This window comes from Corticium candelabrum, chromosome 3 (genome assembly GCF_963422355.1).
Source record: "Corticium candelabrum chromosome 3, ooCorCand1.1, whole genome shotgun sequence".
In the NCBI taxonomy this organism is placed as follows: Eukaryota; Metazoa; Porifera; class Homoscleromorpha; order Homosclerophorida; family Plakinidae; genus Corticium; species Corticium candelabrum.
In genome coordinates, this window is record NC_085087.1 from 6,281,036 (window position 1) to 6,301,150 (window position 20,115).

Below are 20,115 nucleotides of genomic sequence, written 5' to 3' on the forward strand. Positions count from 1 at the left end.
TCTTGTTGTAGACTATTTACCAGTGTTCCACCGATACTGGTATCGGTATCGGTATCGGTATCGGTATTGGCGGCGATACCGGACTTGGACAGTAGCATCGGTTTTGAAGAATAAATGCTTTTTCTGATTTAACCGTTATAATACCACAACAAAGAATTGAATGTCAGTATTGGTATCGGTATCTGTATCTGTATCGGTATCGCTATAGGCCGATTCCTGGAAACCGAGGTATCAGTGTCGGTACAGAGGCGTAGGAGCTAAGATTTAGTTGAGGGGAACACATTTGCCTAGGAGGGTGGATCAGAAAACAAGGCTAAATGTGTTATTAATTATTTATATATACATGTATGCTACATAGCAAAAAAACGTAAAACCAACATTAACACTATAGTGTAGTTCAGTATGTCATGTCAATGTTATCATTCTGTCATCCTTACAAATATAAATTTATTAGCAGGTCACTTGACAGGTACACGGCTAGAGTTGAATACATCTTGGCCAAAATCAAGCTTAGCCAAAATAGTGGAGCTTTTTCGACCCCATGCTTTCTACGCCTATGCAGCAGTATCGGCAAAACTTGGTATCAGTGGAACAATATACTATTTACTCTTGGAAATGAAGCGGTTAGCCCAACTAAAAATACTAGTCACTTTCACAAACGAGGACAATTGCTTTATTAATGCTATGCAGATAGGACGCGTGCTGCTTATCGCAATGTATTACTGTGTTGTCACAAAATCTTTTCTTTGCATTGCTTAACGAGCCGAACCGCGCGAGCCCGTACCAGCCTAGCATGCCAGCTTACGGTTACGACGACCCTCTCTTTTTTCTTCTTGGGCGTGCTGTTGGCGTGCGCTATTTACTTGAGATCGGCATAGCTCGCGTTAGCTTGCGTTAGCTCACGCTTGCATGCAAATTATGGACAGAAGCAGCCGGAGTTTACACGCACTAGCCAGCAAGGGCTGGCCCGCTTACTAAATAACAGTGCTCGTGTAAACGAGCTAGTACTAGAGCCAGTCTTGTTCAATAGAGGAACACTAAGAGTACCTAAGCGAAATTGTGTTCGTGCATGTAGTTTACGCCATGGATGTGGTCTAGTCTTGTTTTCTGCAGGTGTTTTCGATCGTGTGCATAGCTTATCTACATCAAGAGAAAGGTAACGACGACGACTGTGCCGACTTGGACAATACGGCCTTCAAGTACAGCTTGGGAATAAGCGCCACAGTTTTCGCTCTTTCGTTCCTCTCTTTTGTGTTTGGGTCATGTGCCATGTGCATATCGGACAAAGAGGACACGGACAAGTGCTGTATTGTAGACATGTACCTTCTCGGTTTACTGTGCATTTTGGAAATTGGCAGCTGCTTTGCGCTGTGCCCTCAGTTAGAAGGAATTTGCTCTTTAACGACGCCTCATAAAATTGCGACAACTCTGGTGTTGAAGTTGTTCTGCGCGATTTTACTGGTAAGTGTAACAATTTATCTATAGGTGCGTGGCTTTGTGCGTATGCCTTCTGGGGAACACGGAAGAACTACGAGCGAAGAGAAGAGGGGGTGGACGGGCAAAAGAGGGGTGACGGGCAGAAGACAGGGGTACACAGGCAGAAGAGAGAGTGGACGGGCAGAAGAGGGGATGGACGGGCAGAAAAGGGGTGCACGGGCAGAAGGGTGGACGGGGAGAAGGGGGTGAACGAGCAGAAGAGGAGGTGGACGGGCATAAGAGGGGTGGACGGGCAGAAGAGAGAGTGGACGGTCGGAAGGGAGTGGACGGGCAGAAGGGGTGGACGGGCAGAAGAGGGGTGTACGGTAGAGAGACAGGTAGCAAACCAGCGGAACATATGAAGTGTACTACTGGACTAGAGAAAGTTGAACGCTCTTTATTTAAATTTGAATGTTGGCAATTAAGGCATCTAGTTGACAACGAAAATTGCCTTGAGTCTTCAGGGCAGCAGTGAGACTTGCATGCAGTCCGACGGAATAGTAAAGTGTAGACGTCATGCAATGAATCGTCTCGTTCTCGTCTCGTACGTCTTATTATTTTCATGATCAACTAAGGGCCGGTTCACAGATCTCATTGACTTAATTAACGTGTCGCAATGTAACGTACTGGAATGTTAACCAGCGTAACGTAACGTAACGTATATACATGAATCCTATTCACAGAATCCGTTCCTTCAACGTCGTTCTATTTGTCTAGTTTTGCGTGTACCCCGACCTTTGGTCACGTGACTCTCTTGTGTTTGGGTTAGTGTGTACGATTAGTTAAAGAAGTCGGGTGCTGAGTTAATTGCTCACACCCTATCGGTTCAACGTTCCGCTTCGTTACGTCGAAGTAGAACATGGTCGACATCATCCTATTGCAACGTAACGTTTGTATATACGTACCGTAGCGTAGCGCATCCTAGTAACGTCACCTGCTTCACGACGACGCTCGCAACGTTAGGTAACGTTCTGTTACGTTGGTCCAGCGTAGGGTATGTGAACCGGCCTTAGTTAACCCAGATTGCAATGGCCCTGCACATGACACGTGTTTTTCTATATTGGCACCGCCCACTCAACTTGCGCATGTTATGCTTTCTTTATGAACAAACATGTTAATTAATCAAGGAAATGCAATGTCGAAATGTTCACACGTATATTCTTAATGCAGGCGGCCATCGTTGCATTGTCTATTAGGCAGACCGTCGACTCAGATGATGACATCTTCGTTAGCGTGGAAACTGCTTTCATCTTGTTTGGAATGGTAATGCTGATTTATTACGGTACATGACACTCACCTGGGCGGACGTTACCGTCAGCGCTAAAGCGTTTAGCAAACTTTCTATCCAACGTCCCGCGCCTAAGGGCACCCTCTACAGTTAGACGTTCACGTCTGCGTGAGTGTCATGCAGTTGATAAGCAAGGCAAGGCTTATCGCCCTGGAGGGTGGAGATTTGTCTTACCTTGTTCCGTATCAACAGTTACGCTAAGGTAGACTTTCTCTTTCTAGCTCTTTGGTTTTGTCAGCTTTGTGTGCCTTGTGAACGACGGGTATCGCTTAGGCGACTGTATATTTGACAAAGAAAGCGTGGCCTGTTTGTTTCCTCTAATTTTGTCACTTGTAACCACATTTATTGCTGCTGGTACTCTCCTGGTGGGCATAGCTGCGTCTGAAGACGCCGCACTCGTGTTCAACCGGTGTGTATCGATTGTTGTGTCTCCAGTGCTTTCAATATGTTGGCTGACCAGCTTCGGATACACTACACATCGTTGGAACCCTGAGTGGCCCGAGGATCATTTCCATGTCTCTGCTCGAGCACTCCTGTCTTTCGAGTTCTTCTCATTTTTTCTCTGGGTAACGAAAAGTTTGTTGACGAGCTCGTGCACACTGTAAAATTCTATGTTTTGACTTGAAGGGATGCCTACCTGTTGTGGGCTGTGTTAGATGGTGCATTGAAGAACATATAAAGATATCATGTCCTAGGTGGTCATGTCCTAGTCTGTCGTGTCCTAGTTGTGACGGCTCCACGTCTCGGTGTCTTGACTGTCTCACCAACACTCTCGTCGCTGCTTGCTATTATGGTTGTTGTTGTTGCCTTTGCAGTGACCATCGTTCTTCTCTAGGTAAGTCTATATAGGCGAATTCTGATAGTAACTGTAACTACATATACAATCTGACTCAGTCACTCTAATCTGTGTTTTGATTGATAAGATCTCGAAAGTGGTTTTGCAGTTACCACTCCGGTATATTCCAACTATGCAAGGCGCAGGCAGAGAGTCTACCACGGTACCACAGCAGTGCGGGCAGAGAGTATTCGACAAACCGGTATCCTACGATCAACAAGGCCGGGGCTGATGCTAGGGCCCGGGGTCTACGTTACGGCAGACCATGACAAGGCCAAGCGAGAGGCACACAAAAACGTTCGCAATTATCCAGGGGAAGGCCGTCCCACCATAATAGAGTTTGATGTTGATATGGGAAACTTTGTCACTATTGATTACTCTGGCCACTCCAGACGGTACGACTGGTCTATAGACTACGACAGTGCTTGGGTTCCTCCGGGAACTTATGACTTGTGTCCTCGAGGTTCAGAGGAAGCTTGCATTAAAGACGCGGGACGGCTAATTTACAGAGGAAGCCACACGTGCTAAAGCTCGATTTGCCTGTGCATGCAATGATCAATTTTTTATTTATTAATATGCTTAACGTAAGTGACGATGGTACAACACGTAGGGCTGGATTTTCATATGCGACCGTGTGCATTGGCTGACATTTAATGTCACGTTCTTTTGCTTATGTTTCATTTACGCTTATCTTTTTTTACGTTTAGCTACTAGCAAGCCTGAAAGTAGAAGAAAGCCGTCGAGTAAAACGTGTACGGCAGATTCTGTATAAGAGCGCTAAACGCTGTCTCCGAACAAACGCCGCTTCGAATAAACGCAGCACTCTTACGCGAACTAGAGGAAGTAAACGCAGCAGCGTCTAAATGTGGAAACACGATAGTGGATGAGTTCGGTGCACGTTTTAATGACTCGAGTGTCCAGCGGTCTTTCTCTTGCTATAAACTGGGAACAACCGGCTGGACTAGTCTCGCGTAGCCAGACCCTTCCGGCCGGAGACAGGACTTGGTGTTCAGGACTTTGAAGGCTCATAGCTGTAGACGCGACGGTGTAAAAACAGCTTCAATTACTGATGTAACCAAAGGCTCCGCCTCGGGTTAATTAATAACACAGAAAGGATAAAAGCCAAGTGTCAATAAGGCGGTCACACTCCGAGACTTCAGAGTGCAAACAAGCGTTGTTCGATCCTGTTAAAGAAGTCCCATATATGTATATATATATATATATATATATATATATATATATATATATATATATACATAGATAGATAGATAGATAGATAGATAGTTGCTTCTTATCTGATCTTCATGTCTCTCGACAGCAGTTATCCAGAAACTTCTTTGACTGCTTTGCCTGAAGTGAAATGCGTGAAGTTTGGCGATCCAAGGTGGGTCTATAGTTGATCTCTACTTCGTCCTATACACGCTGTACGTTCCTTCAGTAATCTCCGTGATGGAGACCATTTGGCAGTTGGAAGTAAGGATTCGAGGATTTGGCACCACGAAATTTACAGCGATGGCAAAGTCTATCATGTCACCGAGGACGGCAAATCCCAGGCTACAATATCTCTAGATTATCTAGTGAAATTCATTGCAGGGAATCTACTAACTTTCGTTTTACAATATCCGAAGAACGGATGCTTCTCACCGAAAGAGGTGATTGCTAGAGCGAGGCAGATATTCAAGACAAAGAAATGGCCAGCAGACTCACTTATTTGGGATAACTGTGAGCACTTTGCTACGTTCTGTAAGACTGGGGAGAAATATTCAATTCAAGTGTGGGACGAAGTTCAGCGCATTATTGTAGCAGGTGTGGATGGTTATAAGTTTGCTGGATCACTAGGAATGTCGGTAGGTTTACTGGGAGCTTCAGCCAGTCTTGGCTTTAGGGTTGCATCTGGCAGTGATTTACATCCAAATTCTGATGGACATGCGAAAAAGAAGAACTGAAATGTATGAGGTTGATATATGGACTCTCTAGACTTTGATGTCTGGACTCTTTAGATTTTGATGATCGCGTGTTATGATGACTAAATGGCTTAAAATTGTAACGTGTTGTCAGCTGGCTTTGCTATACAGTCAATTTGTGTTCATGAAGAGGCAATTTGTTGTAAATGTTTGTGGTGAACCATAAGGTGACAGTCACCGTGCAACAGTTTCGATCATTACAGCTGTTTAACACACACACACACACACACACACACACACACACACACACACACACACACACACACACACACACACACACACACACACACACACACACACACACACACACACACACACACACACACACACACACACACACACACACACACACACACACACACACACACACACACACACACACACACACACGCACACACACCACACACACGCACGCACGCACACACACACACACACACACACACACACACACACACACACACACACACACACACACAAGGGACCCGATTACTTATCTGCTGTATAATTACCCGTGGAGAAAAACGCTATGGTCCAGTAGTGCAGTCGGTCATGTGACATCGCCTACTCTTCCAGACAACTCTTCCGGCAGAGGGGAAGACTCTTCCAGAGACAGATAAGAATAAAGAAACGCGCCCCTGTTTTAGGGCGTCCTACGTGGCTAAATTACCCGAGGCGTGAAAAGCTATAGTAGAGTCCCGGATTTGGCGAGAACTCTACTAGATGGTTTTGCCCCATACTGCAGAATCAGACCCTTCCTCGAAAGAGAGCTTGTGGTGGTACAAAAATTAAACCGATTAGTTTGAATCTAACAGAAATAAATAATCAGTCTTTAATTTTGTGCTGTATACGTATGTTGTAGCTGGTGTATTTTGAGTCTGTTGGCTGTACGTCTTATGTCTTAGTTGTTTTTATGTTTGCACCAAGAGGGAACTGTAACTTTTTAGGTGCGACAGAGATATATCATTCATTCATTCATAAAGTTACCAGTGTCCCGTATTAGATCCGAGACCCTCCTGTCCAGTGACGCCAGCCGGTCACGTGACGTACGACTCGCTCCGCCTTCTTGCATGTGCGCTCGTGATCGCACGTGCGGATAAAGCTTTCAGTGTTACACACACACACACACACACACACACACACACACACACACACACACACACACACACACACACACACACACACACACACACACACACACACACACACACACACACACACACACACACACACACACACACACACACACACACACACACACACACACACACACACACACACACACACACACCACACACACACACACACACACATACACACACACACACACACACACACACACACACACACACACACACACACACACACACACACACACACACACACACACACACACTGGCAGCAGCCTTGATTTAGATTATTTAGTAGAGCACTGCTTGTGCTGTATGAAGTGCTTTTATGTTTAATGTAGAGTACAAACTGTTTGTGGAGTCAACTGTGCTTTCTGTGCTTTCTGTGCTGTGTGTGTGTGTGTGTGTGTGTGTGTGTGTGTGTGTGTGTGTGTGTGTGTGTCTGTCTGTCTGTCTGTCTGTCTGTCTGTCTGTCTGTCTGTCTGTCTGTCTGTCTGTCTGTGAGTGTCTGTGTGTGTGTGTGTGTGTGTGTGTGTGTGTGTGTGTGTGTGTGTGTGTGTGTGTGTGTGTGTGTGTCTGTGTCTGTGTGTGTCTGTGTCTGTGTCTGTGTCTGTGTGTGTCTGTGTCTGTGTCTGTGTCTGTGTCTGTGTCTGTGCCTGTGTCTGTGTCTGTGTGTGTGTGTGTGTGTGTGTGTGTGTGTGTGTGTGTGTGTGTGTGTGTGTTTGTGTGTGTGTGTGTGTGTGTGTGTGTGTGTGTTTGTGTGTGTGTGTGTGTGTGTGTGTGTGTGTGTGTGTGTGTGTGTGTGTGTCTGTGTCTGTCTGTGTCTGTGTCTGTGTGTGTGTGTATTTGAGATATAGATTTAAATTCATTTAATTAAATGTGCAATTTAGTTCTTATAGTCATTGGTCAATGTTTACCGATAGCGCTAATTTTTCCAGGGATCTTAAGAATGGGGACCACATTGCAGTTGATGGCATAAGCTCTACTGCAGGTCTTGGATTATCACTTTGGCATCATGGCATTTACAATGACGGTTGCGTTTACATTTTGTTGGTGGAGATAAAGGAAGCGCAAGAATATGCAAGTCCGAACTCATGGAGTTCTTCAGTGAACGAAATGTCCTTTATCAGTTTATATACGAAAAGGGTAAATGTTACTCTCTAGAAGAGGTTATCCGCAGAGCTGAGCAGATATTTCAAACTGGAAAATGGCCTGGCTACGAGTTGTTGAAGAACAACTGTGAGCATTTTGCTACATTTTGCAAGAAAGGAAAAGCAAACTCCAATCAAGTCAAAGAAATTGCAACTGGGGCTATTGGAGCAGGAGTGGGTTTGGTTGCTGCTGTGGGTGGTGCAATTGCATATGCACTCGGCTCAAGTGCAAGCAGTGACAAAAAGAATGATGATGATTGATGAGTACGATCATTAAAAGAATTAATCTGTTTCTAATCGGTTAGAGTTGGTGGTTCATTCGACCAGTTAGGACTTGAATGTGAACAATTAATATATGTACTCATTGTTCCGTATTGTTTAGTGTTAGACCTGGCAAGACAAGGTATTGAGTTGACTGCAGCTTTATCTGGGGTTGCTTGCGAAGTAGTAGATAAGGTCATGCATTCAAACTATGCTGCACTGATGGCATAGGTGTATAATATAATATGAAAATCTCTTATTAATTAACCATCTCATAGTAGGTTAGTCTATCTACTTGTGCTAGATGGATTAACCTACTATAAGATGGTTATAATTATCTACTGTTTAATTGCGTGTAGTGATCAGACGCACTCACTCACTCACTGATTTATTAGTTAAGTTGCTCCACACATACACTCATTTAGAGATTATCTCCAATATCACCGAACGTTTTCTTTGATTCGAACAATGATCAGATTGGTGGTGATCACCTTCCACCGCTTCAATTCAAACAATGTCTGACACATGTTTACAACACTGATTTTTCCGAAAATGTTAAAAAGCGCTTTTCAACCTCACTTTCCCGAATAGAATAGCTTTGCATCGTGACAGGTTCTAGTAGCGAGCAAAAACAGGACTAACTGTCTACAACTATAGAGTAGATGTTGCTCTAGGAAACAGTCGATCTGCACGAACAACTCAGCACATGAATGTTAATTAACACTCAGCTCAGTGTGTAGAGCCACAGAGGTGAATCAGTACGTGGTCTAGCCTGTAGTTTAGACTTAAAACTTTATATCTAGTGTCAGACACTTTCGGGTCTTTACCCCACTCACCCACTTCTGAATGTTGGGATTGGAGAAAATGTTTGGTAATTGGAGATGTCGCCTTTTTCATTCACTCAGCTCTTGCTCTTTGCCATGCTCACTCGTACGTGTACATTACTGCGCATGCATGGGAAGACCACTTGGAGGCGGCTGACCAAGTTCCCTACACACACACACACACACACACACACACACACACACACACACACACACACACACACACACACACACACACACACACACACACACACACACACACGCACGCACACACACCCCGAGCAATGGTGCACTGTTAACATAACTTAGTACAAAAGCAGATTGTGAACAAAAACGCTTATGACTGTTTTATAACATGTGGGGTTTTTACAACACGAGTAGATAAGCTGGATGAGTAAGTTTCATTAAAGTACATAAGCTAAGTTTTCTCTCTTTTTTTAACAAAAAGTATAACTAGATTGAAACAAAAGTCAACAGATAAGGTCTTTGTCCAGATTAACGTTTGCATGTCTGAATATGCGTAAATGCCACAGAACGTACCAATATCAGGCTGCACAACTCTCATAGTGCAAGTTTGAGTCAGGCGATGATGGATAATTTACAGTGATTCATGCATGTAGCACCGTTTGAGGTCAAATTGTGTACTTACGAAAGCTTCAATTTATAGTCAGCTGACTTGACCAACCCTTAGTGCATGACTCAGGTGGTCAATATTTAATAGCAATTTTTTTTGTAAAGTTATTACTGGCGACTATTTGCTTATCACGAGTCCCGTATTCTTATCTATCGTGATGAAAGTAAGCAAACGTTGACGTACAATTATGTGTAATACAGTATCAAACTTTTATGGTTGATATCAAAGGTGAAATGAGAATTACTCTGCTAAATTACGTACGACCGAGCAGCGCTCAATAATTTAGTACTAATACATTCACCGTCTTTGCTGACGTCAACTGTTTGATCAAAAACCAGGATTGTCATGCAACAACTCTGAACTAGCCTTGGAGTCCCGCACAAAACAGTACATGTAACGTAAACTGTACGGTATTGACCCTTAGAACAACGTTTTTCAGCGGTACCATTGTGTGTGAATAACGATATAGCAATCTCACAACGGTAGCTATTCTAACTAAACTGTTCAATCTACGATTCTACGTACTCAAAGGTTCCATACCGTTGGTATCTTATCCGAGAGTTTATATAGCGCTAACGTTGTTCGACTGAAAATATGTAAACTCTGCCGCTGTACAATGACTGCATGAGGCTAAGAGACTGAAGGTAAGTTAGAAAATGCGTTCTTTACGTAATGTCGTGAGGCACCTGGTATCCTGTTGTCTGTAGCTGGTGTATTTTGTAGTCTGTTAGCTGTCTGATGTCTTAGTTGTGTTTATGTTTGCCCCAAGAGGGAACTGTACTTTTTACTTAGGTGCGACAGAAACAAATTATTCATTCATTGATTCTTGTTGCTTTTTTGAACATTGAAACATGATGCAGAAACGACTGATCACGATCATGAGCTGTGTGCACGTTATGTAGAGTTGTATTGCAAAGGCTTGTTTCATAATTAGGGTACGGAGGCGCATAAGCTTGATTTGGATAAAGCTATTTGTTGCTGTAAATTGATCAATTGTGACTGTCAGATCATTCTGTTGCCTAACATCATTCTCTTGTCAGATTACATACACACATCATGCATTGTCTGTTAGTCTATCGCACATTTTTCCAAGAAGGTGTCACATGCACATTTGCAAATTTACTAAGAGATCGGTATACCTCAATTTTCATAGCTTTTATATGCATTGGTGTTTATCTGTCGTTTCATCTGCTTGCATGATCGTGTGTTTGTTTGTTTTTTGTTACTTTGTCCGTCTGTTTGTTTGTTTGTTTGTCTGTTAGTCTGTCTGATTGATGCTCTGCTTGCCTACCTGACTGTTAAGCCGTAGTGTTTGTCTAAGGTCTAAATTGAATGGTGTTCATTTATTGACAATAAAGGTGATTTTTTGAGTAGTGAGTTGCCTAGGAGTAACAATTAAGATCCTGCAAATTTGACGCCAGGCTGGTCTCACATGTTGTACCCACATAGATATGTACATATGTAGTTTGTCTATCTTGTAGAACTAAGATGTGATGTGTCTGTAAATGAATGTTGTACAGGAACCGCGTTTAGATAGTCAAGATTGGTTGGTTTATGTTGTAATGTTATCAAGCATATAGTGTAACTAGACTATATATATATAGTTGCCCTGCTACAACAATTGGTGGATATACTTGCAGAAAACCAATTGTACAATTCCAGTTGTTTAATTGCTATCATGCATTTACGTAGTGCAGCGTCTCATCGTGCCATAATATAGGCAATTGCTCTAGTATTTACTCGTCCATTGTAGTTTCCAGCACTGTTTCTGATGCTTTTGTGGCTGTACTCTGTTCCAAAGCCAAGAAAAGAATCTGGTGAATCACAATTGTTTGAATTGCTAGCAAGCAATCCCAAACGAGCTCTAGCATAACTTAAGTAGCTTGATCTTCTATGACCGTTAGTGCCTCCTGTGTTGAATCCTTCCTGTATTCAAAAACAGAAGTCTCAAAGCATTGACTATAATATATCTAAATGGATGGTGGCGTCTTAGTTTCGTTATACATATATTTCGTGTTGATGTCTTCTAACACCTCGGTTGTAGAAGAACAGACTTACGAGGGTGTGGCACAAATTTCCCAAAGAAAGATATTAATTAATTATACACGTGACTCAGCAAAGCAAAACAGAAAACTAAAACATTAATAGGAAGCAGCTAGCACCTCCAGTTATAACTCGGATAGTTTCAAAATATAGATATAGTCACTTATTTTCTCTTCTTTTCATGCAACAGTGCTGCGCTGTTACATAGTCAATTTTGTCAGTCTTGTACGTCTTTGTGAATATACACAAGCATTATAATGTGCAAGGCTAAGTCACGGTTGGTACATGGCCGTTTTTAGGCATAATGTACTTACAGTCTCAGCATGGCTGGGAAGGCGTCAATTTAGAGCACGCGCGCCCGTCTAGTTCTCTCCCGTTTTTACGCCTATTAATTTAGACAACATCTTTTTATACTATTTTTGTTTATTTCTAGTTAAGGTTATAGGGTTAGTGTTACGGTTATACGATACTATAGGATCATTAATTACTACAGCGAACATGCATTCCAGATCATGCAGTCAATGGAGCAAATCGTTGAATTATATTGTTACTATTGGGATGTGTTGTGTGGATTTGAATGTGTTTGATGTTTCTAATGTGATGTACATGCTATAGCTGACCCTAATTAATAGAAATGCTCACCCTATTGCAGAATTGCTGCAGAGATGACGCTGGCAGTAAAGGTCTCCACTTATTCTCACCAATATTCGTGCTTCTGTACTTTTCATCAGTAATGAGGCTGTAGAGAGATGACGCGCTGTAGCTGAAGGTGATCCATCTAATGGTTCCATTTACTTTCATTCCCAAACGAAGTTCAGTAAATGGTAGTGTCCAATACGAAGCAAATTTTGCTTCTTTGTCATCCAAATCCAAATTAGTTGGTTGGAATGTTTCTTTGTTTGACCACAGTTTGCTTCTATAAGTAAAGGTTTGTTGATTTCCATCTATTTTCATGATTAGAGTCCAACCTTCATTAGCATCACAGAATGCCTGTTGTAGACAAATCTCATTGTAAATTTTAGAAATAAATTTTTATTGAAAATAGCTAGATAGTTTAAACCTGATACGGTAGATTATTGTAAGATGGTTTAATCCAATGATTTCCATTTTTGGCAGAAGACTTGTAATAGAGTGCTATTTCCCTACACGATGTCGCAGGCAACAAAGACGAGCTGCCGGGTGTCAGTAACAACTGGATCACCCAGCTGTTACCGTCACAATACTCTACCTCCTTTACTTGCTGATTATATCTCATCATACCTGATCAACACATTTACTGACTATAATTAATTGTTCATTTATAATGCATTCTGATGTGCTTACCCTTTCTGTCATTAGAGCACACGTTTAAACGGAAAACGCCTTGTGGCCCCCTCGGTCCGGTCGGACCCTTAACTCCGGTTTCGCCTGGGACACCTTTTGGGCCAACTTTTCCTGTTGCCCCTAAAGTCGGTACCATTGCCATATATTTAGAATTAATAAATTATGCAAATACCTTTTTCTCCTCTTTGTCCTCCTGGACCAGGACTTCCACGATCGCCACGATAACCAGGAGCGCCGGGAGCACCAGGAGTGCCAGCAGCTCCAGCAGCTCCAGGAACACCTGCTACGGTTATTGTATACAGTACACGTTTATTGCGTTTATCAATGTAATTTGTTACAAATATGTGTACAACGTGTTTCTACCTGAACAGCAACTGTTTTTGCAGTCTTTGCTTTCCTAAGAGAAACAAAGAAATTGTTGACCTCAAATTATCACGCTGAGACGAGAAGGTAAAGCATTGCAACAACTAACGTATGTGTAATTACCGTCTCTTCCGCGTCTGATGTTGCTACAACGGTCACTGTCAACAACAAGAGCACAACGAGTCTGAATCTCTGCATAATACCGTACAGTACGTCGTGGGAGAGAAACCGATGATAGCTAGAGTACGTCTCAGCAAACTTGAACGGTAGAACTGACTGCTGATGGTTTAGTTTTCGTCTTTATAGTTTAGAAGCGACGAAAGACGACGTGGCTATTACGTAACTCTCCTTCCTAGTCGATACTAATTAACAAAGGCACGGCAGTTGACGACACGGTCATACCACAGACGTTTGTCGCTTTTACGTAGAGACCGCAGTCTAGAATAACCAATACAACATTAATTATGGTCGTTTTTTCCGGACCATCTGAGCGACCGCCGGCAGCTGCGTAATTACGGAGGGGCCCAGAGGGACTGCAGACTCCTCCAAATTTTAGGGCGTGGCCCATCATGATCTGCCCATAGCCTGCTTGCTACTACAGTAGAGACTGATTGGGTGAAGAAACACTAAAGTGCTAAACTCTCGGCTGCTAGCTAGCCTAGGCAACACGGTACAGCTACTTCACACGCAAGAAACGACACGCGTGACTAGACTAGAGTGCGCTGCTAGTTAATTAATTAACATCAAAAGCGTGGGATTGTCGACATTCGTTACCTCTTGAATGTGCATGTGCATGCAAATACATCAAGGCATTGAGTTGCACGCTAGCGATAACAATGAGCGCATTTCGGCCGACCATAGCGGTACTCTACCCCTAGCCCATGCGCGTCTCGTGTAATAACGTGACTTGAACTCATCGATATGGTCAGAAAATTGAGAAAGACTTGTACATATGCATGTCTTGTGACCAGTCAACTTATGATATTGCGCTAGACAAGTTTGCTGCATACGTACTCTATATGACAAAGGCAAACAATAGAAGTGAAATCGTTTCAGTTCTCGATCTACAGTTCTAGTGCGTCAGCAGCGTACTATAGGAGAGAATTATAATGTAGAAGTTATTTATACGAAATCGAAAGTTTACCTTATCACACATGCATTGGCTGCATTGACATTCTTTTCTAATAGACCGACTACTTGCATACTTGGTTCGTGAGATACCTGCACGGTACTCTTCATGTATGTAGCGCACATAACATAAACTAGAGGTGAAATTAATTAGCGACTTGTGTGTCAATATTGACTTTAATTGTTAGTTAATATTAATATTATCTATTATTATTGTTGTTGTTGATATGCCTTCTCCAAAAATTTGGTTTGGCTACGCCTCTGGCGACCAGGACTTGCAATGTGACTTTATACTTTACGAGTGTCAAAACTGTTGCCATGTCGTCAAATTTGGCAACAGATATCTTGATTAGAAATTTGACAACAAAGTCATTGATCCGTGATGGGTCTCTTAATTAAGTTAAACTATCTTTCAAAATGGAATCTTTAACTAATGACAAAAACATCATATTGATAGGCGAACGCTCTGGCAATAACATTTTTCTCGTTTATGTCCGGGTATAGTGCTGTGTAACAGGATGTGTTAGTACATTTGGTGCCACTGTGTGATAGTGGTGGTGGTGGTTGGGGCATGGTGCATGGTGGTGGCAGTGCATGGTAGTCGTGTTGATAGTGGTTGAGTGCGTCTGTGTGTGTGTGTGTGTGTGTGCGTGCGTGCGTGTGTGTTTGTGTGTGTGTCTGTGTGTGTGTCTGTGTGTGTGTGTGTGTGTGTGTGTGTGTGTATGTGTGTATTTAAGATGTAGATTTAAATTTATTTAAACAGACAATTTAGTTTTGCAGTTATTGATCAATGTTTACCATTTTTCCAGGGATCATAAGAATGGGGACCACATTGCAGTTGATGACATAAGCTCTACTGCAGGTCTTAGAATGTTATCGCTTTGGCATCATGTCATTTACAGTGACGGTTGCGTTTACCATTTTGTTGGTGGATCTAAAGGAAATGCAGGAATATGCCAGTCAGATTCATGGAGTTCTTAGGTAAACGAAATGTCATTTATCAGTTTATATACAAGCCTGAAGGGTAAATTTGCTCCCCAGAAGAGGTTATCCGCAGAACTAAGCGGATATTTCAAACTGGAGAATGGTCTGGCTACAAGTTGATCCAGAAAACTGTGAGCAATTTGCTACATTTTGCAAGAAAGGAAAAGCATACTCCAATCAAGTTAAAGAATTTGTAACTGAGGCTGTTACAACTATTGGAGTAGGAGTGGGTTTGGTTGCTGCTGTGAGGTGCAAATGACTATAAGAACTAAATTGTCTGTTTTTAAACAAATTTAAATCTACATCTCAAATACACACGCACGCGCGTGCGCACATGCACACGCACACACACACACACACACACACACACACACACACACACACACACACACACACACACACACACACACACACACACACACACACACCGAGCAATGGTGCACTGCTAAGTTAACATAACTTAGTACAAAAGCAGATTGTGAACAAAAAAGCTGATGACTGTTAAAAACTGGTGGCATAAGCTAAGTTCTCTTTCCTTTACATAACAAAAATTATAGCTAGATTGAAACAAAAGTAAACAGAATAGTCTAGAGTTCAGATTAGCGTTTGCATGTCTAAACGTGCGTGCATGATTTCCAAGGTCGTTACTGCAGTGATCGTAAGCTAACAATTTTTTTGAATACCACAGAACATATCAATATCAGGCTGCACGACTCTCATAAAGTTAGACTGAGCCAGACAATGGTAAGTGAAGGATTTACAGCGATTCATGTTTTTAGCACCGTTTGAGGTCAAAATTGTGTATTACAAAAGCTTCAATTTATAGCCAACTGACTTGACCAACCCTCTTAGTGCATGGTTCAGGTGGTCAATATTTAAAGCTATTTTGTTGCCGAGTCTAGCAAGGCTTCTAATCCGGGTCGCACAACAGAAATGGGCGTGGTCATATATGGCTCTCCATCGAGCTTTATGGTATGTGTGTGTGTGTGTGTGTGTGTGTGTGTGTGTGTGTGTGTGTGTGTGTGTGTGTGTGTGTGTGTGTGTGTGTGTGTGTATACACAAATCTCAAATTTCTCCTCCCCACGACCACGTTTCATGATAGGACCTACCTTAAAACATCGTTTCCGTGTCCGACTACAGATGAGTCTAAGAACAATTTGTTTAAGTGGCCAAACGGCGAAGAAAACGTCCCATCCTTTGTATTGTAGCTAGGGATTGTGTGTACTTGACAACCAAGAAACACCTTCAGGAGTTGAATGCCACCTACAGTCAACTATTCACACGTCCCATACTACAATCCTTTACTACACTGTGCTGCATCCAACACTGTTGATAGTCAATGTTTGATGATATCAATTTCTATGTCAGTAAATACCATACCACTGTCGTTGCAACGGAACTGAGTGCATACCTAGACTGTACGTTTCAATTGTCTTGATCACGATCGCAAAACGACGACTACCTATACCAGGCCTATATACGTAATCTAAACTACTAGGAAGTTTGCATGTTTACTTCCATGACAGCTAGGGTTTCAACAAATACGTATTGTCTAGCTAGGACTCGGCGTTTCAGTAGACGGTCTGAAAACTCCGTTGGACGTGTTACTCACGAAAGCGAGGCGCCTACGGATACCGTACAACTAGTAAGTAACTTACTAATACTTTGCTGACGTCAACTGGTTGATGAAAGAAGAGGAGCATGCAGCTGCAGAACTAGCCTTGGAGTCCCGCACAAATCAATAGCGTTTCGTAATCTGTACGGTATTGACTCTCAAAGAAACGTTTTTCAGCGGTATCATCGTGTGTAAATAATGATATGACAATCTCACAGCGGTAGCTATTCTAACTAAGCTGTTCAATCAACGATTCTACTTACTCAAAGGTTCCATACAGTTGGTAGACATTATCCGGGAGTTTAGATAGCGCTTACGTTTTCGACTGATAGGTATAGGTAAACTCTGCCGCTGTACAATGACTGCATGACGCTAAGAGACTGAAGGTAATTTATAAAACGCGTTCTTTATGTAGTGTCGTGAGGCATTGGTATTCTTGTTGCTCGTTTGTTTTGAACATTGAAAACATGATGCAGAAATGACTGCATGATAGGACCTGTGTGCACGTGATCTAGAGTTGTGTAGTATTGTAAAGGCCGGATTCATGACAGAAATTAAGTGCTGAAGCGCATAGGCTTAATTAATTAATTTGTCTATAGTCCATTGTTGCTGCAATATGTCTGGTTGTGGCTGTCAGATCATTTCTCTTGTCTAACGTCATTCTCTTTTCAGATTACATGCAGACAGTGTACATTGTCGGGTAGTCGCTAGCCCACATTTTTTGCAAGAAAGTTTCACATGCACAGATCTCTAAAATTTACTAAGAGACTGTATACCTTGTCATTTCATATGCATTGGTGTTTTTCTGTCGTTTTATCTGCCTACCTGGTCGTCTGTTAATTTGTTGTTTTTTGTTACTTTGTCCGTCTTTCTGTCTGTCTAAGTTGTGTGTTAGTTTGTCTGATTGATGCTCTGCATGTCTGTGAGTCATGATCAGCTGTTTATAAGCTTGCCTACCTGCAAGACTGCTAGAATGTTTGTGTCTCCATTGAATGGTGTTAATTGGGAATAAAAAGTGATTCGTAGAATAGTGAGTTGCCTATAGGGGTAACAATTAATAGCTAAGATCTTGCACATTTGACGGCTAGGTTGGTCTCACGTGTTGGTTTTGTATTAGGGTTGCTACCCACATGTGCACATAGGTTGTCTATCTTGTAGACGTGACATGACGTAGGTGTGTTTAAATGAATATTTATACACTGTCAAGACGTTGGTTTATGCTGTAATGTAATCAAGCATATAGCGTAGACTAGTTGACCTACTAAAACAATTTGGTGGATATCATACTTGGAGAAAACCATCTTAATGCTATCGTGCATTTACATATTTGCAGTGTCTCATCGTGCCATGATATAAGCAATTGCTTTAGTATTTAACTGTCTATAGTAGTTTCCAGCACTGTTTCTGTTTCTCCCGAACTGTGTTCCAAAGCCAAGAAAAGAATCTGGTGTATAACAATCGTTCTCACCGTTAGCAAGAAATCCCAAACGAGCTCCAGCATGATTTAAGATGTAGCGTGGGCGAGTGGCTCTTGTGTTGAATCCTTCCTGTATTTAAACACAAAAGTCTCAGTGTATTACCAATTAATTAAAACAGCTGGACAGTGGCGGTTTAGTTGTTATATTTGGTGTTGATGTCAGGTAGTACCTTTTACTGCAGAAAATTGTCTTACAACTAACTACAGAGATTGATAGGCATAGAAACCTGGTTATAGCAGAACAAACTAACGTGCGGGGTGGCACAAGTTTACCATAGAAAAAAGGATAGTGTTTCATTAAAGAATATTAATCATACCCCTGAGGCTGGTACAGCAAACGAAACAGAAAACTAGAACATTAGTAACACCTTCGGTTACAACTCAAGACAGTTTCAAAGTATTTATATATATTTAGTTATAACTTTTAGTTAGGTAATGCTCACCCTATTGCAATTGTCCTGCAGAGATGACGTTGGCAGTAGACTTCTCCACATATTCTCACCAATACTCGTACTTCTGTACTTTCCATCAGCAATAATACTGTAGAGAGATGATGCGCTGTAGCCGAGGGTGATCCACCTGATCGTTCCATCTACTTTCATTCCCAAACGAAGTTCAGTAAATGGTAGTGTCCAGTACGAAGCCAATTTTGCTTCTTTGTCATCCAAATCTAAATTTGTTGGTTGGAATGTTTCCTTGTTTGACCACAGACCGCTTCTATAGGTAAAGGTTTGTTGATTTCCATCTATTTTCATGATTAGAGTCCACCCTTCATCACAGAATACCTGTTGTAGACAAATCTCATTGTAAATAGAAGAAATTAAATAGGTAGATACAGTTTTAATTAACCTGATAAGGTAGATCACTGTTGGATGGTTTGATCCAATACTTTCCACTATTGGCAGAAGACTTGTAGTGGAGTGCTATTTCCTTGCACGATGATGCAGGCAACAGAGACGAGCTGCCGGGTGTTATTAACAACAGTGTGAGCCAGCTGTTACCATCACAATACTCTACCTTGTCTACTTGCTGATTATATCTCATCATGCCTGATCAAGAATGTAGTTAATTGTTTATCCGTAATGCACTCTGATGTGCTTACCCTTTCTGTCATTAGAGCACACGCTTGAACGGAAAACGCCTGGCAGCCCCATCGGTCCGGTCGGACCCCTAACTCCAGTCTCGCCAGTGACACCTTTTGGACCAACTTTTCCGGTTGCCCCTTTATCACCTAATATTGGTACATACCAATTTATGTAGAAATAATTTTGGAACACGGTTAAATGTATTTGTAAATTTGAATTGTGAAATTTAATTTTAGAACATATAAGTGTTTAATTTAAAGTAACACAATTACTTTAGACATTTGTTTGACTTTTGAAAATTGATTTCAAATGTATTAGGTAAAGTAGGGACGAGAAAAATTAAATTGATTTGTTTGTCTTTACATACCAAGTTTTACTGCAGTGCTTTATTCGATTTTCTAAATAAATAATTATAACTAGCGTTTTATTCTTACCCTAGCTATAGACTGTCTAGAACATTTAGTACACAGTTTCTCTTTTAATTAAATATTAGTCTAATAATATTTGAAATAAATCTTGTACAGGATACTGTGATCT

The 20,115-nt window shown here is 41.8% G+C and overlaps 2 protein-coding genes across 2 annotated transcripts in view; one reads left to right on the plus strand and one right to left on the minus strand.

Moving 5' to 3' along the window:
* Positions 1-4,739, plus strand: part of LOC134176865 (uncharacterized) — a 5,655-nt gene extending 916 nt beyond the window's left edge. The window contains exons 2-6 of the mRNA XM_062643541.1: positions 1,114-1,461; positions 2,647-2,739; positions 2,986-3,330; positions 3,392-3,599; positions 3,688-4,739. Of these exons, the coding sequence (XP_062499525.1) occupies positions 1,114-1,461; positions 2,647-2,739; positions 2,986-3,330; positions 3,392-3,599; positions 3,688-4,127 (1,434 nt within the window). The 3' untranslated portion in view covers positions 4,128-4,739. The remainder of the gene's footprint in view (positions 1-1,113; positions 1,462-2,646; positions 2,740-2,985; positions 3,331-3,391; positions 3,600-3,687) is intronic.
* A 6,392-nt stretch (positions 4,740-11,131) lies between these two features.
* Positions 11,132-19,248, minus strand: LOC134177692 (uncharacterized). The gene is made up of 9 exons (XM_062644471.1): positions 18,937-19,248; positions 18,485-18,563; positions 13,399-13,447; positions 13,265-13,323; positions 13,099-13,209; positions 12,927-13,046; positions 12,664-12,863; positions 12,246-12,593; positions 11,132-11,486 (listed from the first exon to the last, which is right to left on the minus strand). The coding sequence occupies exons 1-9, from the start codon at positions 19,246-19,248 to the stop codon at positions 11,262-11,264; spliced, it is 1,503 nt and encodes a 500-aa protein (XP_062500455.1). The 3' UTR covers positions 11,132-11,261.
* Positions 19,249-20,115: the final 867 nt, after the last annotated feature.